General features: G+C 48.8%; 1 protein-coding gene across 3 annotated transcripts in view; it reads left to right on the forward strand.

Annotated features, from left to right (window-relative positions):
- LOC125714343 (DNA (cytosine-5)-methyltransferase 3A-like) overlaps positions 1-26,273 on the forward strand; it is a 93,600-nt gene that overhangs the window by 16,397 nt on the left and 50,930 nt on the right. For 2 of the 3 annotated variants that reach the window (XM_048984862.1, XM_048984860.1), the window contains exons 3-4: positions 3,136-3,240; positions 24,924-25,251. In XM_048984862.1, coding sequence (XP_048840819.1) covers positions 3,136-3,240; positions 24,924-25,251 — 433 coding nt within the window. Of the gene's footprint in view, positions 1-3,135; positions 3,241-20,196; positions 20,354-24,923; positions 25,252-26,273 lie in introns of those variants that run through there. The other variant, XM_048984861.1, reaches the window with a different exon arrangement.

A 26,273-nucleotide genomic window follows, 5' to 3' on the forward strand; every position in this document is an offset into this window, starting at 1 on the left:
TGTGCGGCTGATTTTACTCGTACTGTTAGTGCGGCTTGTGCAGTTATGCTGATCATGCGGTTAGTTTGGCTGCTGTGGTTAGTCTGGCTCATGTGAGTAGTTTGGTTTGTGCTGAGAGTGTAACGCGCTCTGAGAGTGTAACGCGCTCTGAGAGTGTAACACGCGCTGAGAGTGCAAACTCTGTTATATAGTTATATAGGTAATAATCTTTATACATGTAAGTTTATTATCAACTTTAATCATAGAATCAAGCAACTCTGATGGATGGGTCCATGATTCTCATGAGCGGGCATGGAGTGGGCATGTGGGATGGCAATGCATGTTGGGCTGGGTGATATGAAGATGTGTGTGTGTGTGTGTGTGTGTGTGTGTGTGTGTGTGTGTGCGCATTCCTTACATTATGGGGACAGATATATATTCCACGGTCAACTGCAACTGATACTTTTGCTGACAGACAGACACACACACACACACACACACACACACACAGGTTTCTGTCACTGTGAGGCAGGAGGTCCGGAAGAGATGGGGAGAGTATTTCACAGTAAGGAGCATTAGTGTATGTGATACTGTGACTTTGGTGGCATAAATAAACTGATAATCCTGCTGTAATGAAGTGAACAAACACCTGTCAGGCATTTCAGCTCTGTTTATATTTTTAATTAGTCTCGTTTTCGCTGTAATTCGTTTTCGAGCTGCTTTTAGCTCTACTGTAGGCAGGAATATGCTTTGTTTGAGCCTGTAATCTGTCGGTTTTTACCTGAGGCCTGCAATCAGGATGAAGTTCTCATTGCTGATACACTTTATTACTTTCCCTCGCAGCTCAATACTGGTGATTGGTATTGAATTGGACTGGCGTCAGTGTGTTAATGTACTGAGTATATAAAGAAGACTGGCGTCAGTGTGTTAATGTACAGAGTATATAAAGAAGACTGGCGTCAGTGTGTTAATGTACAGAGTATATAAAGAAGACTGGCGTCAGTGTGTTAATGTACAGAGTATATAAAGAAGACTGGCGTCAGTGTGTTAATGTACTGAGTATATAAAGAAGACTGGCGTCAGTGTGTTAATGTACTGAATATATAAAGAAGACTGGCGTCAATGTGTTAATGTACAGAGTATATAAAGAAGACTGGCGTCAATGTGTTAATGTACAGAGTATATAAAGAAGACTGGCGTCAGTGTGTTAATGTACAGAGTATATAAAGAAGACTGGCGTCAGTGTGTTAATGTACAGAGTATATAAAGAAGACTGGCGTCAATGTGTTAATGTACAGAGTATATAAAGAAGACTGGCGTCAGTGTGTTAATGTACTGAGTATATAAAGAAGACTGGCGTCAGTGTGTTAATGTACAGAGTATATAAAGAAGACTGGCGTCAGTGTGTTAATGTACTGAGTATATAAAGAAGACTGGCGTCAGTGTGTTAATGTACTGAGTATATAAAGAAGACTGGCGTCAGTGTGTTAATGTACTGAGTATATAAAGAAGACAGTGTGTTAATGTACTGAGTATGTAAGGTGGACTGGCATCAGTTTGTTAATGTACTGTGTATATAAAGAAAACTGGCGTCAGTGTGTTAATGTACTGAGTATATAAAGAAGACTGGCGTCAGTGTGTTAATGTACTTAGTATATAAAGAAGACTGGCGTCAGTGTGTTAATGTACTGAGTATATAAAGAAGACTGGCGTCAATGTGTTGTATGTAAGGAGGAACATGTTAAAAATGTGTTAAAGAACACGGTGAAGCCGGTGAAGGACTCTTGTGAATTTGGTCCAGTCACCATCCTGTACCTTCGGTCCTTGTACCGTTTTGATGAAGACTTCAGCTATAAATGTTATTTGACCCCCCAGCACTGTCCTTTGTCACACCAAAAGCTGACTTAGAAAGGGGGGGAAACACGTTTATATTAATGAAGAGTGAACCTGAAAGGCGAGCGTCTGTGTTGCCCAAAGCCTGTGACCTCATCCACTCGGACTGTTCCTGTGACCTCATCCACTCAGGCTGCTCCTGTGACCTCATCCACTCGGGTTTTTCCTGTGACCTCATCCACTCGGGCTGTTCCTGTGACCTCATCCACTCGGACTGTTCCTGTGACCTCATCCACTCGGACTGTTCCTGTGACCTCATCCACTCGGACTGTTCCTGTGACCTCATCCACTCGGGCTGCTCCTGTGACCTCATCCACTCGGGCTGCTCCTGTGACCTCATCCACTCGGGCTACTCCTGTGACCTCATCCACTCGGGCTGCTCCTGTGACCTCATCCACTCGGGCTGCTGCTGTGACCTCATCCACTCGGGCTGCTCCTGTGACCTCATCCACTCGGGCTGCTCCTGTGACCTCATCCACTCGGGCTGCTCCTGTGACCTCATCCACTCGGACTGCTCCTGTGACCTCATCCACTCGGGCTGTTCCTGTCAGTGTGTTAATGTACTGAGTACCTCATCCACTCGGGCTGTTCTTGTGACCTCATCCACTCGGGCTGTTCTTGTGACCTCATCCACTCGGGCTGTTCCTGTGCTGCCCAGCTGGCGCTGTTTCATACTGCCGGCATCTTCACTGTCCTGTTTATTCTGGCATGTCTCATTTAAAGCTAAACATTTAAGCTTTTTCTGTAGGTATTATTGTTCTCTCACTCTCAGTACTGAGAGCAGCGTGCTCATCATATGTCGCTCTGCAGAGTTGCAGTTTCGTGGGATTGCCTCTACCTCTCAGGGCCCCTGTGCCAACTTCATGCCGAGGGGTCTCTGTGAGAGTTGCCGTCAGCCCAAAGCGGGGTGGGGGAGAGGGGGGTTGTGCAGGTTTCGGCCCCGCCATCCTCTCTGCTTAGCTCGCTCACTTTATCTGAAGTGAACAGAGAGCAGCATGCACAGATGCGTCCAGGGATGGTGAAGAAGGCCTTCAGTGTGACGTTTTCATGCACACTGCCTGAATGGCGAACAGAATGGAGACGCGAAGCGCATTAAGCGCAGAGCTGAACCCTTCAAAGGCTCCGTCTGCCGCTGCGTTTCTAGGAAAAAGGTGCAGGGTTCTCAGATAGGGGGAGGGGGGGAGACTGAGCGGCCTTTTCACCTGGGAGAGGTTATGTGTGAGCGTGCCTCTCATGGGGAGGGGGTGTGTCTTGCTTTTGCAGAGTGAAGACAGATGTGACCAGGACCTTGCGATGGAAGAGAGGGCCCTGAGCAGCGTCCCCCTGCGTCGAGTGGGCCGTCCCGGGCGAAAGCGCAAGCTGCTGGCAGTGAGTATGCCCTCCCCATTCTGTGTGTGTGTGTGTTTGTGTGTGTGTGTGTGTGTGTGTGTGTGTGTGTGTGTGTGTGTGTGTGTGTGTGTGTGTGTGTGTGTGGTGGGGGGGGGACAGACCCCGGGGATCGTTACTCATCGGATGGGAGGAATATCAAGGATACCGGGCTTGATTACCCTGTGGTGTGTGATTCCTGACCCGGAAATCTGCCTCTCTGGGGTACAAACTGAGTCGGGTGTAAAGCCGTGATGCCCTTCTGTGCTTAGCGGTGCTTATTCGGGTTTGGTGGCCCTTTTTCAGGAATCGCAGAGAAAAGGCTGGGGCTTTGTGGCCTGCTATTGGTTGCTCTCATGTGACACACTGTAACAACCGGCCATTGTTCCGGCGTGCTTGTGGACCCTGTGGCTGGGGGGCTGTGCGGGAGTCACGTGAGGCTGCGCGGCCCATCGCGTTCACACACACCACACTGCACTGCGTTGCCATTTAAGGAAATGTCGGCCCCATTTACTGCTGCCATTCTGCTTTTTTGTGGAGAGCAGCGCGTAGATGAGCCCCAGAATGCGACCGCAGCGTCGTGGAGATCCCAGGATCCCCATAGCAACTGCCGCTCGCCTCGGCACGGCAATTAAATGCTCATAACATCATAACAAATGAACACTTTATGAAAAATACCTGGCCAGTTGCCATGGGGCAACGTTAGGGAAGCCATAAATGGCCTTGTGTTTATGTGTGCGTGTGTGTGTGTGTATCTGAGTGTATGTGTGTATATGTGTGTGTTTGTGTGTATATGTGTGTCATGTCTGTGTTACTCATCTTTACACTGATAACTGCGAACCGCTTCAATATGTTGCAGTGCGCGGATTGCAGCACATGGCGGATGAGGTGCAGCATTTTGTGTTACTCTGTGAAAACTGTGAAAGTAACGTACTGGACGCCTCTCAGCCGTGAAGGCGACTTGCATGAATGTCAGGCGGCCAGCGTGACGCTTCTGTGCGTGTCTTTTGTACGAATGAGTGAGTGTGATTAATAAGAATATGTTTTTATTTTAAGGCTTTTCTTTTTGATCGCACTTCCTGGTTTGGTTCCATTCCCATGGTAAGCGTGCAAACCAGCAGGCGACTCGCTCGGCCTGCATGCTACACCGCATTCTAGTGTGGCGGTTTGACGTAACCTCACAGCAGCCCAGCCGGTGCAGTTACTAATTTAACTGCATGTAGCAGCTGCCTTGATGACGTTTCGGACTCACAGCTAACTGAAGCCTTCCTGCCTGATGCAGCTGACAGAGAGCCCTGTACGTAGGTGTAACTCTTGGTGCCCTGGGCTGAAGGCAGGTCGAGGAGAAAATGGTGAAATGATGTCATGGTGAAGTGTGTCTCTTATATGCCCTGTGTACAGTTTTACGTGTGGTTGTGTATTTTCTAGATGTTGGTGCTCTCTCTAACAAACTCAGCATTCTATGAACATGGTTAAGGTTGTTTGCATGTTTTGCATGTTCTGTATATGTATATTTAAACTATCTGAAATATGTTATCATTTGGACTTTTGTGTCTTTGTCCCCCCCACTCCCCCTGTCTCAGACTCCTCTGCCCCCTTCTCCCTCTAGTCTCAGTCTCCTATGCCTTCTGCTCCCTCAAGTCTCTATCTCCTCTGTACCCTGCTCTTTGTGTGTTTCCTCTGCCCCCCTCTCCCCCTGTCTATCTCCTTTGTCCCCCCACTTCCCCTGTCTCAGTCTCCTCTGCCCCCTTCTCCCCCCAGTCTGTCTCCTTTGCCACCTGCCCCCCCAGTCTCAGTCTCCCCTGCTCCTGCCCAGTCTCAGTCTCTTCTGCCCCCTTCTCCCCCCAGTCTGTCTCCTTTGCCACCTGCCCCCCCAGTCTCAGTCTCCCCTGCTCCTGCCCCGTCTGTCTCCTCTGCCCCCTTCTCCCCCCAGTCTCAGTCTCCTTTGCCACCTGCCCCCCCAGTCTCAGTCTCCCCTGCTCTTGCCCAGTCTCAGTCTCCTCTGCCCCCTGCTCCCCCCAGTCTGTCTCCTTTGCCACCTGCCCCCCCAGTCTCAGTCTCCCCTGCTCTTGCCCAGTCTCAGTCTCCTCTGCCCCCTTCTCCCCCCAGTCTCAGTCTCCTTTGCCACCTGCCCCCCTAGTCTCAGTCTCCCCTGCTCTTGCCCAGTCTCAGTCTCCTCTGCCCCCTGCTCCCCCCAGTCTCAGTCTCCCCTGCTCCTGCCCAGTTTCAGTCTCCTCTGCCCCCCGCTCCCCCCAGTCTCAGTCTCCCCTGCTCCCCACAATCTCAGTCTCCACTGCCTTATATTCTGTTCATTGTTTCCTGTCTTGGTCTGTTTTGATTGCTGCTGGACTGTGACCCAGAAGAGCGAGGCCAGTGCTGGGTCACTAGGTTACTGTGACTCTTGCATAACTCCCGCTGCTCTCAGATGCCCCCATCCTTCAGAAAGTGATTCTTACTGCTCTCTCTCGCTCTCTTGCTTTTTCCTCCCCCCTTTCGCTCTGTCTCTCAGTCTGTACAGGTTAAGCTTTGTTGACAGGGGCCCTGACCTCTTACACTGAATCGGAACTGGCCCTGACCCGTTACGCTAAAACCCAACTGTGCCCTCACCCCCTCTCCTATAATATGGCAGGCCCTGTCACTGGCTAGTCACTGTACACCCTGCAGGTGGTTTACATGTTAAGTACATGAACTGCAGTTGTACCACTGTGACAGATGCTTCACTGGAATTTTTTGCTGCATGTAGGGATGTGAGTTTGCAGATTCATGAATGAGTCGTAGCCTGTCGTCGGTTAATCAAGTGGCTACTGTTACCTTTTCGGTAGAAGTTCCATTTTAGGAGGGGGGGGGGTGCTGGGACTGTCATTTATCAGTCTGGTCTGATGAAACACTTCTGCATTTTGGAATGTCTGCTTGACTCTCTGGCGAGGTCCCAGGATCAGACAGCCCCCCCCCCCCCCCTCACTTCACTCTCCATGGAATTGCTCCAGTTTATTTCCTGACCTACTCGCCGTTTTTCCAAAAACTGATTTGGAAGCTATATTTGGCAGGAACTAAAATGGCGCCAAGTTCCCCCCACAGCCAAGCAGGGGCCCTGAGACTGTGGAACGTTTTCTGGGTCGCTTTTAGTCACTGCTAATCTGGCATTGTATGATAGGCAGCTAATAAATTGAGAGGATGTAAAGGTGTGATTTTAAGACACAGCATTGCTCTTTAAAAATCAATTAACCAAATAAAATCGTCTTCCTCTCCCTACCAAAAAATGTCGCTCTCATGCGCAGAACATCCCTTCATTTCCAGAGTCAGATCATCAGGACCATCCTGGTAAGTAGGACTAGTCAGCAAAGTCAGTGAAGGTCATTAGGAGCTGCCTGGTCAGAAGGACTAGTCAGCATAGTCAGGGAAGGTCATAAGCAGTGACTTGGTAGGAAGGACTAGTCAGCGGAGATAATCGGGACAATCCTGGTCTGAAGGACTAGTCAGCATAGTCAGGGAAGGTCATAAGCAGTGACTTGGTAGGAAGGACTAGTCAGCGGAGATCATCGGGACAATCCTGGTCAGAAGGACCAGTCAGCATAGTCAGGGAAGCCCTGGTGAATGATTATACTGAGTTTAGCAGTTAAAGTCATGGCTAATGCATAATGTGCTGCAGATGAAAGTACATTTTGATCCAGATAAATGTGTATGTAGCAGATTGCATAGTCTGCCATCTGTCAGAGAGGGTATGTAGCACGAATCACGGTGGAGCATATTATCACACAGCCCAGACCAGGCGTGAAGGTATCTGGGTTTGAGGTGTGCTGTCAAGACCTGGAAAATGAAAGAGGTGCTAGTGAATGGTGAAGACCATAAATCTGCAGGGGGTTTGGCTTCTAAATACGTCAGTGGCTGGCTCAGACCTCATCTTCACCCTCCTGTTTGGAGTAATATCCAGGCAACACAATTAGCTTCTCCAAAACAGCTACAAGTAGCATTATGCCAAGATTTTTACACTGAGCTCTTTACATTGTACTGTGTATGGATTAGGGATTATAAAGTATGTATGTAAACCAAGTACACACAGCATACATAAACTGAGTACTCATAGATCCACAAATGAAGTACTGGATACACAAATGAAATACTCATAGTGAGTCATGGCTTTGTTGTGTAGTTGGAGAATCAGAATAGAGTATTTCAGGGAAAATGATAAGCAGATTGCACCGCATGTCGCCTGTCTGTGCCTTAAGTTGGTGGGCAGACCCCTGTGGAACAAGGTCGTGACTGAGGCCCTGGGACCTTCTGATGTCTTTCGTCTGCGGTTGGTCCTTCTGAAAAGCAGATGGCCTGTGTTCACACGCAGTCTTCGCGGGAAACTTCAGGTTTGGGTGGCGACAGTGATTTAAAGTGAGACGCAGCCTTCGGTCACTGACCTGTAATGATAGCAGCGTTCGGAGGCTCGACGTCTCGTAGCCTCCAACAGGGGTTACATGACCTCTGTCGTGGTCAAATGAAAAGTGTCAGTTTATGGTATAGGAGGGGGTTTGATTTCAGGTCTGTGGATGGAGATGGAATGAGAGGGAGTGAGAGAATCGGGCCATGCTTGATGTCTGTTTTTCCGGAAAGTGCCCCTCTAAAGTAGCATGATGCTGGGATGTGACAGGTCTGTGTGCTTTCAGGGAATGACGCCACCCTGAGAGGACACCTCTGCAGCTTCCAGTGACACGTCAGATAAACTCTTTGATTCCTTTGCTCAGTAACAGTATAGACGTGTGATTGGCCGGTTAGTTTGTAATGCAGTTTATATTACAGGGTTGATCATAGTAAGTAAATGTTGTTGGATCACAGATAATAGATATTTAAAGTAGTATCATCACCCCCAGAGACGCTGTTTTGTGCTGCGATTACAGTCCTGGGTGATGATAAGTGGCCTTGGGCTTGATGATGCCGTCTTGGTGAAAAGCTGTATGGAGGCGTTTCTCTCTAGATGGGCTTCAGGTCCTGCAGCTGAGGCTGTGACTCGGCCAAAAGCTGCTGTTTGTTCTGTGAGTCCGGTGGGTCGGGCGAGCAGACCCTCACTGGGACTGGTACAGGTGTGGGATTGTGAACAGGGCCACCAGACCATAACTACTTGTAGGATGTGGAATATCCGAAATAATCCAAAGTGTTGGACCATCTTGAGGTGTTTTCACAGGAGTATGATAAAAATACTTAGTTCAGTCATAGATGAAACATCAAAGTTGGGGAATGAAAAGATTTAGCTCCACGGCAGTAAAATGCGAGCTGGTCTGTCTTTGGTTTAGCTTTGGCAAGACGCTCACAGATACAGACAGGCTGCCATGTTTGGCAGTGGAGTTCATATGGAATAACTTAGTTCGACGGAAGAAGGATTTTGTTTAGGTTTTTTTTCTCTTTCTTTTTTTGCGAAATGTCCCTGTATATAAGACACAGACATACGTGTATTTACAAGCCGTACATGGGGTGTCTTTCGTGTTATTTCTAATGCTCCGGATCTCAGGGGGGCCCTTAATTTGACAAATAAAAGAATTGAGTCGATGATAAATTATTTTAAGTAATTAAAGCTGTTGGGTAGGTCATTTTACCGTCCGTAATAATTTCTAAAAGTGTCATTTATTATTCATAATTCAAGATGTACGTGAATCCATACCGGCTCTCTAAGTGCACGCAGGTCTGTCACTGCCTTTCTCATGCACTTCATTAGCGTCTATTTGTTTAGCAGGTGCTTTTATCCAAAGCGATTCGCATTTTGTGAGAAAGGGGGGTCAGACAGTCCCTGCAGCAATTGGGGGTTAAGGGTCTTGCTCAGGGGCCCAGTGGTGTGAAATCACTCTGCTGTGTTTCTCCGTGACACTGGCGTACATCCCTGCATTAGTGCACACGTTACACGCATGGTGAAAAATAGCAGACTGAGTCTTTAATCTTCAAGGACCAGTTATTAATTAACCACGCAGGCACACTTCTGCTCTTGTGTGTGTGTGTGTGTGTGTGTGTGTGTGTGTGTGTGTGTGTGTGATGTGAGCTTGTCTTGCGCCAATCCATATGATGCATTAACACCATCAGGCCCGGAACTGTGCCACCATAAATCCATCGGCATTATGGACCTCTGAGAGAACAGGCGGTTGGGGATCCCGTACGGAGTCCAGCTGGCTTCAGCGTTGCGCCAGACGCGGGTACAACAGACCAAAAGGTTCACAATGGCCATGTGAGGCTGTCAGAGTAACTGCAAACAAAACCATTAACGTCCTAAAAATGTCAAATGAAGCGTTATTCACTAGGAGTACATCGGAAATTTAAAAAAAGGCTAACAAGCTCCGTGATCCTGTTCACTCTCATTTAGCATTCAGGCATTATAACTGTCACTGTCTCTGTGATTCATTCACCAAGACAAACCATGCAGACATGATGTATGCACGCTTGACTAATTATTCATACGTAACAAACGCAGGCATTTATCATAGTTCCCTGTGAATCACACTAAATAGAATCTGCAGCGCCTCTTGTCATAAGTATGTGTTTGGAAAGTGGATGATGGGTGTCGTGGTGGCCAGCAGGGTGTGGCTTAGGGTTGGGGTTAGAGACTCGCTCTGTCGGAGTTGAGGTGCGTGTTCACCTCCTGCAGTAGGAACCCATGTGGTCAGGTGAGTGGACCATGTATGACTGTGCATGTATGACTGTGTGTATAACCATGTCTGTGTATGACTGTGTGCATGTATGACTGTGTGTATAACCATGTCTGTGTATGACTGTGTGCATGTATGACTGTGTGTATAACCATGTCTGTGTATGACTGTGTGTTTCTATCACTGTCTCTATATCAGTGTGTGCCTGTGACTGTGTGTGTATGACTGGGTGTGTATGACTGTGTGTGTTTCACTGTATGTGCATAACTGTGTGTATCACTGTGTGTGTATCATCGTGTGTGTGTGTGTGTGTGTGCCTGTGTGCGTATGACTGTGTGCGTATGACTGTGTGTGTATGACTGTATGTGTTTCACTGTATGTGCATAACTGTGTGTATCACTGTGTGTGTATCATCGTGTGTGTGTGTGTGCCTGTGTGCGTATGACTGTGTGCGTATGACTGTGTGTTTCACTGTATGTGCATAACTGTGTGTATCACTGTGTGTGTATCATCGTGTGTGTGTGTGTGTGTGTGCCTGTGTGCGTATGACTGTGTGTGTATGACTGTATGTGTTTCACTGTATGTGCATAACTGTGTGTATCACTGTGTGTGTATCATCGTGTGTGTGTGTGTGCGTGTGCCTGTGTGCGTATGACTGTGTGCGTATGACTGTGTGCGTATGACTGTGTGTGTTTCACTGTATGTGCATAACTGTGTGTATCACTGTGTGTGTATCATCGTGTGTGTGTGTGTGCGTATGACTGTGTGCGTATGCTAGCTGGCTGGATGCTCCCTGACATTTGCACACCTGATGGTGCATAATAGTGCCTGATAACTAACGGCGCCAAAGAAGCCCACTGACGGCAGCCCTGCGGTGAGGTGCTCCTCTGCCCTTCCCACCCAGGCACGCAGAAATCCGCCGCCGCTTCCTGCAATGCTCTGGCCGCGGGTCTGGCCTTGTGAAGGGCGTGCGGAGGGCAGTCCCATGCTCGCAGGGCTCGGGCTCGGGCTCCCGCAGATGGATGCCTGTCCTCAGGACACCTCCCAGCCTCAGCTCTTTTACACATGAGTGTTTTCAGAGTCAGCCTCGTCATCACATCCTACTGTGCCTTCCTCCCTCACATCAGCAATTACCTGTACAGCAGAGACCCCCCTCCCCCCGCGTGTCCCACTGTGGTTGGGCAGAGCAGAGTACCGCTGGGGGGTGGGGTGGGTGTTGGCAAAATATTTTCAGCGAACAAGGAACCTGCAATGTGCATTTTCTGATTTAAATGCTGAGGTTCCAGTGGAATAATGTTCAGCAGATTGCAGCAAACGTTTCTCACTCTATCTCTGTTACGTATTTGGTCTTCAAAACATAATAATTGTGAAATGTATAATGAAAATCTTTAAATGTAAAAATGTAAGAAATTTAGGTGTGGCTCAGTGGGTATGGATGCTGTGTCTGTGATCGGAAAGTCGCATGTTCACATCTCAGGTGTGGGGGAGTGATTTCAGCATTGGGCCCTGAACCCCCCCCCCCCCATTTGCTCCAATATGTCACTTTAGATAAAAGCATCTGCTAACTAAATGTGAAGTGGATGTTTTCTGAATCTAATGCTCATGATGATTGATCAGTATTATTAACATTTGTGAAGCTGATCCTCTCTGAGGAATCTATCCAGCGTGTCGCCTGGGGCGGGGGGGGGGGGGCTTGACAGAGCTCTCGGTGTCCTGTTTTCACTGCACGCGAGGCACGCATACCCATGAGCTCAGCGTGTCAGTCGGCAGAGGCTGAAGCCGGGACCCAGGACACGCTGAGGACGCGCAGGGTCCTTCCTTTCTCTCTGATTCGGCTCACGTTCCTTTCTTTGGGTGGGAATCCGCTCCACTTGCGGGAGACCCTCCCCAGAGCCCCCGGGGGGAGGCCATCCCATCATTTCTATGGTTGGCATCATTCCTAAAAACGCATTTGCTTTTAAACACGCCACTCTTGCGTATCCTGCCACGCTGACAGATGTGTGAGTTATCAGTCCTAGATGCTGATTGGTTAAATCGGGTTCCCTGTTCAAAGTATCTCCTGTATTTCCTTGCAAAATATTACCACTAAAATGACAGATTTCAGTATCCATTCACTGCCGACCTCCTCTCCGGCACCGACAGCAGCAAGTAAGGCAGGTGATGTTTACAGCCGGATCAAATTTTTGGGGGCCCTAGGCAACAATTTACTAGTGAGGCCCCTCTACCCAGAAAACTGATGATCATTTCACTTTCTGTGCAACGCAGGTAATTCGGCTACTGCCTGTGCGGCCTGTAGAGCTGGCCACGTTTCTGCCTGCGCAAAAACATTTTAGCCTGATGTATATTGGTTTTATTTTGTGCAATTTTAAAATACTGCGTAATTATTCTTATTTACAAATATATAAAAGAATATATAATATACTGTATATATATTTCTTTTTCATGATTTTGTCTGGTCACCCTTGTGACAATCAGGCCCTAGGCAGCTGCCTGATATTCTTATACCCTGATCTGTACTGGGTCCTGGATACAGCTACCTCAGAGAGAGAGGGAAGGGTGACTTAAATTAGCGGTCGTCGGGGTATCCAGGTTTAAATTGATTAGTAAGTATAAGAGGAGACTTCCTGTTAAAAGACAGTTACTTCCTGTCTGGTCTCTGCCTTTTTGCCAAAATACCCAATTTGTTTCAAAGCAGGGAGACCCACTGTAGCACGCAGTGTTCTGCAGTAAAGCCACCACTGAATTTTCACTGGCACTCTGCTGTTCATTGAACCCGAATAAGGACCTTTACAAAAACCATTTGACTGTATTCATAGAGGAAGCCCAGGGCCTTTACACATTAGTCCAAATGCAGGGTTCGTAAGCGGCCTTCAAGCCCAACTTTCCAGCCGTGACCACACTTTGAGGCGCTTCAGCTTCGTGGTTGCGGAACCTGAATGTATATGGGCCTGGTGTTTAACTTCTATCTGCCAGATATTTGGGCTCTGGCTGCCCCTTGTCTCCCCGACAAAGCCCTGGCGATCAGCCGTTGGGGAACAGCCCTGAGAGAGGGGGCTGGTGTGTCAGGGTGTTCATGCTGGAACTTGAGTGAAATCCCGGCATTACCCAGATCGGGAGAAGTGAACAGAGCGAGTGCTGCAGTGTAGTAATCCGCACAACCGCAGTGTCAGACAGAGCAGTCGGCCTTCGATGTCTGTGCAGTGATGTCACTGCTCCTCGTGGTGGACGTGAACTTCTCGATGGCGAGGCTGAAGACGCGTCCCTTGTTTTGTATGTGACGTGTCACCTGTAGATGGTACTTCCTCACACTGGTTGGAGTGTGATTTTGGGACTGGCATGGCAGGCCCTGTTTCATGGCTCCGGACGACTGTTTATAGAATGGTGATAATTTGTTGAGCCCTCCGATAGGCTGGCCCCCCATCCTGGGTTGTTCCCTGCCTCGTGCCCTTAGCTTCCGGAATAGGCTCCGAACCCCCCGGGACCCAGAAGGATAAGCGATTTTGAAAATGGATGAATGGATGGATGGATGATACTTTTTTGATTCCTATGGGGGGGGTGGGGGGTTGCCTGCTTCATATAGCTCTCCAAGAGACATAGTCATACAGGTGGGCACAAGTGTGATGGGGGGTGGTGGTTAAGTTGGGGGTTAAGGGCCTTGCTCAGGGGCCCATCAGACATGTGAGCATTTTGCCAAAGTTTCAACCGGCAACTTTGTGGTGCAGCGGCGAAGCCCACTGAGCCACACCATCCATATGGTTTCCGATCGCGTAGAATGGATCATGATCTCACACAAAGTACAGCTGTGACGTTAGTGAATTTAATGTTTCTGCAATTTTTCACATTTGCTGGCATCGCGCTTGAAGACATCAGGAATCTGAACCACAAGTCCCATCATGCATCCTGACCACTTCACTTTTGGTTTTGGTGTTATATGTTGGTGGGGGCCAGGCCCGTCTCCCAGACTCATCTGTGGTGTCTGAAGGATGCATATTCTGCTGTGTTCCTTTTGGCTGGGGCAGCCTTTCTCGTTTCCTCACGGGTACATGCTGCTGCTTCCCCGCCTCGGTGGACATGCCGTTCCTGCGGTGGGTGGACAGACACCTGGGTGTGAATCTGACTCAGCTCTCGCTCGTTTTACATCTTCCCTGAACCCTGCGAGAGCTGCAGTACTGTGTCATAAGGATAAGTGTTGTTTCTAGGGTAACAAGAAACCCACCCCCGGTCAGATATGCACATTTCTGGGGGGCGGGGGGAGTCTCTTACCCCTTTTTAATTTGACCATCTGCAGGAGTCACATTAAGGCAGCGACATTCACCACGATGAACCAGAATGAGGTCAGAGGAGGGGAGGTGCTACTTGGCGGGTTAAAGGTTAAGTTAAGGTTACAGTGTTATGGTGAAGCAGAGGTCAGCTCCATCCACTAAATAGCCTCCCATGACATTCCAGCTCCCAGCACCTGCATTAACATAAGATGGTTTTAGTTAATGGTTTCTGCCCCATCCTTAGAATTTGGAATCAAGGAGAAGGAGGGGTTTTTCCCAAGAGAGCGTAGCGGAGGTCCCTCTGACTCAGCCGTAGCACAGACCCCGTTAACTGTGGGGTCTCTTGTAAGTGAATCTGCTCACAGTGCTGCAATCTTCTGGAACTGTCCTGTTCATTAATTGTGTAGTTTCTCTAATGAGTTTTTGGGGAACAGAGGCATAACATTCAGCTTATATGCAATTTTTGGGATTGGAATTTAAAGGGTTTATAACAGACGGTAAATCGTCGGAAAACAGCCGAAAGAATGAAGTCTGGCACTGAGACTCGGGATGAAACACGAAGCCTTTGCTCTGCACAGAGTTAATCGCAAACTCCGGGACAGTCCAACAGACAGAGGTGTGACGCTATTCATAACCTAGAAGGATTCTTCAGTGATGGACCAACAGGACCAGTCAAAAGTTTAAATACAGTTGCTACTTGAAACTATAGTTTTATAGAGTTATTGTTTAAATACTTGTCTAGTAACAGAAGTGAAAGTCAGTTTGATTGCATAATAAGTGAGTATTGAGATATTTTTGTTATAAGACACAGAAGCACTTGAGCTCTGAATGTGTTTCCTGCTGTCAAACTCTTATCTGCTTTGCTGCTGATCCTTACCAAATCTCAAGTAGCATGGCTGATTGGGCAGTCAACTCTTCAGCAATATCACGACCCTAAGCACGAGTCCTAATTGTGCAAGAACTGTCTGGCGAATAAGGAAAGTGAAGGTCAACTAAACTGTTTACCTGCCTCCAAACCTCTGTGTCCCAGAGCTTGTGTGGGACTAATTGAACGGAAGAATCAAAGACAGGCATCTCACAGGCCCCCACCTTCTCTGGGGATTGCTGAAGAAGAGCCGGGAAGAGCTGTTGACAGCTGAGTGGCTTGTGTTTGTAAGGCTGTTTTCACGACTAATGGTACCACTCTTGAGGAACACGAGATATAGAGAAATGCTTTGGTCCTACCTATGTTATTTATAGAGAAATAAATGCTGTAAAACATCAAGTGTACTCTTAGACTTTTGAGTATCACCGTGTATAAAAGACGATAGCTGGGGAATGTGTAATGATCCCATCACTGGTGTTTCTTCGGCTGAATTCATTGCCTTCATGCCTCAGACTGTGCTTTCAAAGCATCCTTAGGTGTGGTGTTTAGCTCCCTCTTTGTCTGGGAATGGCACACAGTCATCAGACGTATGAATTGGGTGGATGTTACCACCGTGGGCCTTTATAAACACAGCCATAACGTTTGAGTTGTTGGTTTACAGTATGTTAGGCCGTTTAACTGGCTGTCCAGTTGACGTCAGCTCACTGCTGAAGTTCGCAGGTTACTTTCAGCTCAGGTTTGGTATTTAAGCACGGCTCGTACCCGCTTCAGGTTGCTCTCTGCAGAGGGGGGTGCCGGTTGTGAAGTTAACGACTGAAGGAAGTCAGCGTCACTCGTTAACTAATGGAAAGTGCGACGCTTAGATCGGCGGGGTAGGTGGGGTTTGTTTAATCATTTGTGTCCGGATGAGCTGAGGGTGTCAAAATCATGCTCTGGAAGCTGTTAACCATATTAGAGGGGTTACGGGCCCAAGTAAGGAGATCACCAACCGATTCTGTTAAAGTGTGTCATTTCCACTCGCTAATGCTAGCTGATCACTTTGGGCCTGTTAAAGTGTGTCATTTCCACTCGCTAATGCTAGCTGATCACTATGATGTCATTTCTACATGCAAATGCTAGCTGTTCACTATAGGCATATTAAAAGTGTGATTTCCACACAGTAATGCTAGCTGTTCACTATGAGTCTGTTAAAACGTGTCATTTTAACACGCTCATGCCAGCTGTTCACCGTTGGCCTCATTTTTACACACTAATGCCAGCTGTTCACTTTTCTTTGTAATCGTGAACCGGTGCATTTAAAGCCATTACAGTCATGGCTGTGGGTTTGCTGGGCATTTCAGGTCGCTGACAACACCGTCCTGGATGGATGAGTGCAGTAACTCCAGAATGTGTCTGTGGTGGTGTAATGGCCGACCTCAGGCATGTTGCAGAAGCACACTGATGGGTCATTTAGCGTGTAGGGCGCTCTCTGCTTCACCCTGCCTTCTCTGAGTGGCAGGTTTACAGCCTGGGGTTGGCTAAGATGGCGGCCTCCTTTCTCTGCCCTTCGCCCCCTATCAGACTTATTTATGAGGTTCACAGCGCTGAGTGGGCAGTCAGACAGGAATGGCATTTAGCATAAGTAAACGCCGTGGGTGGGTAATGTGTAATTAACCAATGAGGATCGCAGCGTGTGTGTGTGTGTGTGTGTGTGTGTGTGTTTGTGTGTGTGTGTGTGTGTGTGTGTGTGTTCATGCCAGTGAGACAGACTGTGTGAGCTTCTCACTCTCATGTGACTAAAATATGACCAGAATAGCAGAATAATCAGTAGCTGAGCTGAGCATCTGAGTGTTTCCTGTTAGATGTGGTGTTTTCTTGGCCTGCCTGCTTCTTTCGCCCCTTTGTAACGCGGCAGGTCTTTCCGTTTGGATCCGTGGCTTAATGCCGTCTATTAGGGTGGCCATTTTGTGCTCTGCCTTACTCCTCTGCTCTCATGTGGTTTTTCATACTAGCGCTGTTGGCTGCTCTCTGTCTGCATTCTGTAGATAACGAGGCTGCGTTTCCCTTCTAAGCTCCTCTGCGATTTTAAGTTCCGGGCGTCTCTGTCCATCGTGGTGTTTCCTCCGTTGTGCTCTGCCGGTGCCCATTGTTGTGCGAATTCAGCACCGTGTGCCAGCGCAGCCTCAGTAAATGTCAGAAAATGCAGCATTGGCGGGAGATGATGAGTAATGTATTAACACGCAATGTGTAACATATAAGTAACGTATAAGTCAAAGGCTAATCGGCGTCCACATTGAGGATGTGACTCTGTGCCCGTGGGAGACTGTCACAGAATGCTGTTAATTATCAAGCGCATTAGAGCACAGGGGTGCTCAGCTGCGCGACTAGGACCCACCTGCAAAACAAGCCCTCGAAGGCCGGTGTAGTGCATGAGTAAGTGGCCGAAAGACGCTGTGGCAATACAGCATTCGGGCCCAGCCTGGTGCATTTAGAAAGTAGTTCTAATAGAGTATCTTTAACGGCAGTGTGAGAAGGTCTGAGGAATGGAGACCAGGAATTTCCAAATATATAGGCACCCTGTGACCAGGGACTAGTGGAACCAATCGATTCAAACTGTCACGGTCACCTGACCCCCTAGCCACTCCCCACCTCACAAGCACCTTTTTGTCCAGAACTAACATAGCTATTAAGGTAATCATGGAGCATTGAGTCTGTTGAGTGTTTGTAGTGGTGTAAATAGTTTGTTTTGTTGCAAATCAGTTGCACGGTATAAATCCTCACAACAGACTGCCCACCCCTTTGGACGTTGGGCATTGCAGACCAACAGCAACCTGGGTGTCTGGAAGGCCAGGAACAGCCTGTCCGCCCCGTGCGCAGCTCTGTGAGTGACACAGCCTGTCCGCTGGCCTTTTGTTTTGATCCCAGATATCTGATCACCAAAGTCTTGGCTGCATGAAGACGACTAAATGGTGTAGTTGCAACATTCAGTTGGATAAATAAATAAGAAAAATCTAATTCATGTCACCACTTCTGGCTCCTTTCATTGAATATGTAGCAAGTTTCATGTCTGCATGAGCCATTCACACCTGACCACCCCCCCCCCTCCCTTTTATGGAGCTGATGGGGATGTATCTGGATCGCGTTTGACTGTCGCGTTGGTCAGCAAATTAGCATGCAAATGCGGTTTGAATACGCGGAAATGTGGCTATTTAAAATGCGAATAGCGATCTTCGGGTAACTGCTGTACTACACACCACTGATGCAGGCAAAACAAATTAAGGTGACATGGTTTCATTTTTTGCCGATTTAACCTAATCATAAAAACTTTAATACTTCCGACAATGGACGTTTTGAAAAGAAGACAGGTTATGGATTTAGTCAGTTTTTTTTCATGTTTCTACAATAAGGCTGATAGAGAAGTACTGGGAGGAGGGGTTCTGCCTTTAAAAAATACAATTTCAGACAGAACAATCGATCAGCATTTAACCCATATGTGCCAATGTGACATAGCAGGGGGCAGCTAATTCAGTGCTAGGGGGCGGTACCTTGCTCAGGGTACCTCAGTGGTGCCTTGCTGGTCGGGGATTTGAACCTGCAATCTTTCAATTGCAAGTGTGATTCCCTAACCATTAGGCCACCACTGCCCATGACGTGCCCTGTGGGGGTTTATCTATTGCAGCATATAGTTTTCTCTCTGTTTACTTGCCGTTCCATGACACTAACAGTCACCCACCCGCCTCTCGCTGACACTAACCGTCACCCACCCGCCTCTCGCTGACACTAACCGTCACCCACCCGCCTCTCGCTGACACTAACCGTCACCCACCCGCCTCTCGCTGACACTAACCGTCACCCACCCGCCTCTCGCTGACACTAACCGTCACCCACCCGCCTCTCGCTGACACTAACCGTCACCCACCCGCCCCTGACTGACACTAACCGTCACCCACCCGCCTCTCGGTGACACTAACCGTGACCCACCCACCTCTGACTTACAGTAACCGTGACCCACCCACCTCTGACTGACACTAACCGTCACCCACCCGCCTCTGACTGACACTAACCGTCACCCACCCGCCTCTCGCTGACACTAACCCGGTAACCTCTAACCCTCCTACTGATTGTTCCTATAAGTGCTCCAGTTCAGCCTAATTATTACTTAAAATTTGGTTTCACAGTGAACTTTAGCTCACATATGCAGTAGTTGCACATAGTTGCATCAGTCTAAAGTGCTCGTCTGTCATCTTCTAGAATTGGTCTGAGAACATCTTCACCGTGTAAATCATTTCCCATTGAACAACCTGCTGTGAATTTTAACGCATTTCCAGAGCTGTTTTCTGCGTCCCTGTGCATGACATTCCACATATGTGTGCATATTCTCTAAAACGATGATGTCATTAATGAGTGGCAGCTGTATCTTCATTCTCAAGTGCAGAGCAGAGACACACGAAGCTTTTACCAGGGGGGGTGTAATTAACCAAAGGTTCGATATCCTTTGGCCCTGGCCATTTTGTCAGTGCCTGTTACCGGTTCCAAAGGAAGTCTGCTGCCTTTTACGAGGCCCCGAGGAAGCTGACTCCCAGTTACGAGGCCCCGAGGAAGCTGACTCCCAGTTACGAGGCCCCGAGGAAGCTGACTCCCCCAAAAAATAGGGATCACTCACACGGGACATAAAAATATATATAAAAAACTGGAAGATTACAGAAATAAATAACCATGTACATTGTTGGCTTATATGTATCTACTGCCAAACATATATTGAGAGATATACATTAACACTTATAGTCCCACATATACATGTAGAAATACATAAATACCAAGTGGATGTAGGAGATACACTTCTTCAATATCATCTTATACATTTAAAGAATCTGGAAAAAGAGCTAAAGTACTGTAGACTTCCATTATGGAATAGTGCACATAGTTTTAATCTTACCCAATAAGATAAAATCGGGCCCCAAATAGAGAAGAATTTATCCCTAGACCCCCTAAGTGAATATTTGATCTTTTCTAATTGTATAAATTGAGACAGATCGGTTCACCATAAGGACAATCTGGGAGGGTTTGCTGGTTTCCAGTGGGCCAGCTCCCTTTTGCGGAGTATCAATACAGTGTTTATTACCATCTTGCCTTTATAGTCAATCTGAACAGCTTGGCACGGTACCATTAAATGCATCTGTGACAGCAGCAGGTGAGACGCGGCCAGTTCCGATAGCACAGGAAGTCTGTGAGCATGAACAGGAAGTGACGGGCAGCCCTCGCATGTGGCCTAGAGGGCAATGTGGAGGCAGCGAGGGGAGAGAGCCTTCACTCAGCTGTGCGGCGTCGACGCGTGTAGCTCGCTCACCCTGTAATCGGAGTGCTCTGGACTTCTGCATTCTCTCTTCATCATGGTACGTCCAGCCCGCTCACTCCCTTGGTTTTGAATCTCAGTGGGGGGGGGGAGGGGTTGATTGACTTCTGCACGGGCTGCGGCCACATGTTCCTCCGTGTTCTTAAGAGCGTAAAGACCAGCGCTGTTGTGAGTATTCATGACGTAAATATTGCATGCGTCGCCGCACAGGAAGGGTATGTCACCTTTCGCGGCTGGACCACGTCCAAACTTCACGGTCTTCAGACGAACAGACTTCGGCTCGTATAAACGGCCGTCTCTGAACTTTTCTGAGTTCCTGTGGATGATTTCTGGTTCTGGTTAAACGTTTCCCATCGTGTTGTTTTCATCCCCTGATTCTGTCTGTGTGCCTTACGCTGCCCATACTCGTCTGCGCCTATATTTAGACCTGGTTGTTTACTATGGCACATAGTACACAAAGGTAATTAAGATGGCAAGTGTCTTATGGCTTTGCTGTGGGGCACTTTTTCATGAATGAGAGCTTAAGAGGAATGTGAAGCCCTGACATGAGCCCTCATGTAAATGCAGCCCAACAATGTGAGATGTAAACCGGCATTAGAATTAAACAGGCCTTCTTCCTGGCTGTGATATTTAATGAGGTTTCCTCGTGCTCTCAGCCTTGACTTAAAATGTTGGTGGTTTAAGTGTTTCTGCGCTTTTGTGGGGGTTTAACAGGCTCGCAATTTAAACCTGCTTCTACCTGCTTTTCCTGCCACTCCCCCCCCCACCGAAAGCCAGCCCATCCAAAACAAGCTTCCGCTCATGTTTTAAACTTGATAGCCCCGGTTGTGCATCTGCTGCTGCCCCCCACGCACCCCACCCTACCTTGGAATGCGTGTTATTAAACTGTTCATTAAGAGACTGCACACATCAGCTTCTAATCACGAGCCAAGCGCAGTTCCCTAGCAAGACACGCAAGCCTCCCACTCTCCTGGCAGGGTAGCCTCCGCGTGTTATCGCGCGCCATACCCAGCGAGTGTTGCCGGGGCCCCGACCGCCATTGTCTCTCGCGGGGGGGTCTCTGTAGGGGGCGTGTGATCTGCAGCGGCGCAGCGACGCACTGAAACGCCCTGCATTCTGCGCTTATGGCGGTCGCAGGTCCTACGAGCCGCGCACGAGGCCGTGGCCCGTCACGCTCCGTCACACCAGCGGATCCATCGTTATCCTGTTTCTATGGCGACGTGGACAGGTATATCAACGCAGTAAAACCAACAAAAAAAGCAACGTGCAGTATTCTCGGTTAAATCAGTCTTTTAATGCACCTTATATTGATGCATGTTTACATGTGTTTGCTGCAGGGTGATGCAGCTTCTCTCTGTGTTGGCCTGCAGCAAACATCTCGCCGATAAGAATTACCGTGTGTGTGTGTAAACCCTGTGCCGCCCACGGAGGCTGTCCACCGAGAATGCCTGCGCAGACCGGTTTGGCCGCCTCATGGCTTCAGGCGGCGATTAGGAACTGTTGCTTGCCTGTTATGGTGTGTTCCTGAAGCCTGGCCGATTTAACCGAGTCTAGAATGGTACCATTCATCTTCTCGCGAGCCCCATTAAGGCCAACAGTGCTGGGTGACAGGAGCAGGATCGGGAGCTGAGGTCACTGTTCATTTGCAGATACCCGGGGGGTCAGAAAAAGCTGGGACCGGGTGGGGGGCGTTGGTGGGGCGTGTTAGCACTTGTCGAGCTCCTGGTAGGATGGCAAGGCACCAGGCGGCAGGGCTGCTCGTAACCTCGCCTTCAGGGAGGCGGGGCAGAGAGCGGCTTATCTGCTGCGTGAATCAGGTGTGTTACAATGTGACTGTCATGATTTATGATAAAAATGGTCTCCAGCTGAGGATGAAGACTTTCCTGGCTACTTCACGCAAGTGAAATAGACCTATTCATCCTGTCTCACCTAAGCAGTTTTTTTTTTTTTACTGTCCACCTCTTTTCATGAGGTAGTATTTCATTTCCTGTATAGCCGCCACTGTGTGATGTCACATTTTGGCCTGATTCCTATCTTCCTGGAATCTTTTGTGTTGCGTTCCTGGCTTTAGGGTCCAAGAGCAGGTGCCCCCTAAGAGACTGAAGCCTGTCAGTGCTTGCAGCGGCCTCCGAGAGGAGCTGAGCCTCTCCGCATAGTCTTGCTAACAGGTGGATACTTTCACGCTGAAGAAACACCAACTGTAACAGATGGTGCGTTTTAACTTTCTGCTCATCCAGTTTGAACTTTTGCTCTACGTAGCACATAATGTGTGTTTTTATTGCTGTTCTGAAGGTGGCGTACTCTTCTTGTTTTCGTTCGCGCTCTGGACAGTTATGGATCTGTTTTTGTATTTCACCGCCGGTGAATTTGCAGCGTGTATCATCCTCTCTACTGGATCGAATGTGGTTTGCGTCTGATGGAATTCAGAAATGGTCCCATGGTAACCCTTTGCTGGTTGTTTCATCATGCGGGTCACGGAGTGGGCGAGCTCTCCTACTAACATATGATGTAAGGGTATGCATGGGCCAGTGTGGAGTCTGTGCAGACTCATGTACGAGTCAGAGTGAGTCTTGGCACAGTGATGAGGACGGGGGGCCGCATATATGAAAAGGTACTGGATCCCCACTCGAGATGAGCTCCTGTTCAGGACTGGGCTAGGATGGTCCTAAGAGCCCAATTAAGGAATTCTGCGCTGGGTCCTTGGAAAGGCTGTGTAGTGCAATGTTTCCCAACCCAGTCCTCAGGGACCCCCAGACAATCCATGTTTTTCAGCAAAAATGTAGTCAGGCAGGGAGCTGGGAGGGAGCAAAATCATGGACTGTCCGTTGGTCCCTGTGGACCGGGTTGGAAAACACTGGTGTAGAGCCTCAGGGTGAACCTTGAGCCCCCCCCCCGATTGACAGAGGTGAGACCCCAATCCTGTAAGTCTCAACCTGACCTGCTGCAATTCCCGATGAGATCTTACCAGTCCAGGGAGCAGGCTGACTCAACACACGGCAAGTGGCAGGGACAGCGAGCAGAAGCCGGCGGAGGGTGGAAGGCAGGTGCCAGGCCGCCATCTTCCTCTCGTTCTCAGCTGTGATTTTCCCACGTCGTTATTAGAAACCCGCCCCCCCCCTGGGCGGCATGTTAACTCCGCCGCTTTGATGGAGCCCTACACATTTTCCAGAGAGGGACAAGGAGTGGGGGCTGTTGCCGCAGTGCCTCACCTTCCGGAACATTCTGCATGCGCTCCGCCCTCGGGTCGGCCACTCATTACGTGGGGCAGCCTCAACCTTCCAGTATGCATGATAAAATGAGAAGCAAGCCTGCGCTTAATTAAGTGGCAGTGTGTCAACACGTGCAGTTATTTAATGCGAGCGCAGGAGTGTTTAGGCACTGATTAGCGGACCCTTCAGCTGCCGCAGAGCGAATCGCCGCTGCGGTGCTCTGGACGGGGGGGAGCTGCCTCTGTCCCGTGATTTTTACCCACTTACAGAGAGTACGAGGCGGGATTCTCACAGTACACAGTGTTTATGGGCAATTTCTCCATTTTACAAGGGAGGGCAAATAGATAAGAAAAATTAGGAGGCAATTTTGTCACCTTCGTCATCATGTGTCTCTAAGATGGTGTGTGACATGGGGGACAGTGTCATGCACCCTCTGACCCGTAAACTACAACCAAGAGCCAGTGTGGGTCCAGGCTGTATCCCCCAGACCACTTACCCCTTTAATGACACCAGCTTCATGTGACCTCGGCAGCTGTTCGTTCTGCTCTGACATCTCCTTTCTGCCCGATCCTTTTTTCCAGTGCGCTCTGTGACTGAGCCTTGGGGAGTAATAGCACGCTGACCATGGGAATCATTCCCAGTACCTTTAAGTATCACCTCGTGTTTCCCCTCCCTGCTTCATGGCTCTCTGTAGCACCTGTAGCTCCAGAAGCACTGGGCATTGTGGGTAACTGTGACATCACCGACCACTTTCTGACATCACATGCACAGTTTCTGGGAAGCTGGCTGTGCAGAAAATGGCAGTGAGACGCGGGCGTAGACTGGCAAAGGAAAGAAAGACATCAGAGAGGCAGAGGAAGGGGGCCTGAAGGGAAACAAAAAAGAGGTGAGAGGGTGGGAGGACAGACAGCATAGACAGGAAAAGAGGGAGAGGAAAGAGCAAGAGAGAGCAGACCGAAAAAATGGAATGGAGAGACAGAAAGGAGGGAGAGGAAAGAATGGAGAGACAGAAAGGAGGGAGAGGAAAGAATGGAGAGACAGAAAGGAGGGAGAGGAAAGAACGGAGAGACAGAAATGAGGGAGAGGAAAGAGAATGGAGAGAAGGAAAGGAGGGAGAGGAAAGAATGGAGAGACAGAAAGGAGGGAGAGGAAAGAGAATGGAGAGAAGGAAAGGAGGGAGAGGAAAGAATGGAGAGACAGAAAGGAGGGAGAGGAAAGAGAATGGAGAGAAGGAAAGGAGGGAGAGGAAAGAGAATGGAGAGATAGAAAGGAGGGAGAGTGTGTGGGGCTGTATGCTGCGAGCACCAGGCCTCATCGGAGCCGACCTGCTGCGGGGAAGCTTCTTGTTCCACGTTACGGCCAGCCTGGGGTATAATGTACGGCGCTTCTCTGTCGCTGCAGGTGGCCAGCTGTAACGAAGCCAAGGACACTGTGCTGGGGCCCAAAAGTCACCCCTCTGCAGAGCAGGTCCACAACGGGGAGCTGGTTGGCCACCAGGGCGGCGCCTCATCCAAGCAAGACAGGAGCGCCCCCGAGAACAGCACCGACCGCCCCGAGGGCCTTCCGGATCCGAGCTCCTCCAGGAGGGGCCGCCCAGACTCCTCCGTGGAGAACGGACTGCTGGGCCTCATGGACGGGCACGAGAAGGGTGCGGAGCGGGACAGGGAGCAGGCCCCTCCCACACCTCGCAAGAGGCGCGGCAGGCGGAAACTGGAGCACCCAGAGAAACGTGAGTCTCCCTGCCGTCCTGGTGGAGCTGTGTGGAGGTGGGGGGAGGGGAGGGGCAGCTCCCAGACATTTCTGATAGTGGTTTTTCGGCACAATAAACAGTGACGTTTCTGACCATTCAGATTCTGATGGTGGTAACATGATAATCCTGGTTTTTTATTGCTTCATACTACCAAAAATCATTAAATATGAAATAAGCCAACATATTATTATGATGTTATAACATTATTTTCTGTTAAATGGATTCATTCACCTGCTTTATTCAGTATGAATTTTCTTTTAGCAGTTTAGACTGATTACTTGTTAGTTTATAGAGGTTATAGTTTGGGGGAAGTTCTCTTGTCAGTCTGCAGACTTATTTGGAGAAAACGCTTCTGCCCTATAACCGTTTAGTATATTTATATGAATGTGAATTCTGGTCAAACTGAGCTGTAAAAATCGAGGAGTAATTAATTCATAAATGACAGTGACCGGGTCCGTTGTTTGATCTGCATTCTATGAAACAAACTTTATTATATATTATTGATCAGTTTGCAAGCCGTTCGGTTAGTCTGGGCATGTTCTTGCTGGCGTGTGGTTTAAGACTCTCCAGGTGCTCTCTTGTTCTTTAGGACTGTACCAGCTTGATGGGTAAGACATTGGTCTGCAAAGTCGGTAGTTGTGGGTTCGCGTCCCATTTGGGGGTCTGAAGTTTTTCCCCCTGGGATCAATAACAGTTTATCCTATAGCTGGGGAAAAGTATAATTGCTTGTGGCTGGTTTGTGGCTCTGTGGGTTAGGATGCCGTGCCAGTCTGCGGAAGGTCAGCAGTTCAAATCCCAGGGCCAGCAGAGTTATTTCACCCCTGAAAAGGGCCCCCAAACCAAGTGTCTGCTTATGTAAATACAGTGTACAGTATAAGAGAGCAGCGTTATGTGTCGCTGCCAGGGTGACCCCGCCTCTTAGAGTCATTGGGCAGGACTTAAGAGCATTACTTCATAGCTTCCACTGCTTCATCTCTTCCTTTTCTTCGTGTCGTCTCTCT

The sequence above is a fragment of the Brienomyrus brachyistius genome, chromosome 19 (genome assembly GCF_023856365.1).
Source record: "Brienomyrus brachyistius isolate T26 chromosome 19, BBRACH_0.4, whole genome shotgun sequence".
Classification (NCBI taxonomy): domain Eukaryota; kingdom Metazoa; phylum Chordata; class Actinopteri; order Osteoglossiformes; family Mormyridae; genus Brienomyrus; species Brienomyrus brachyistius.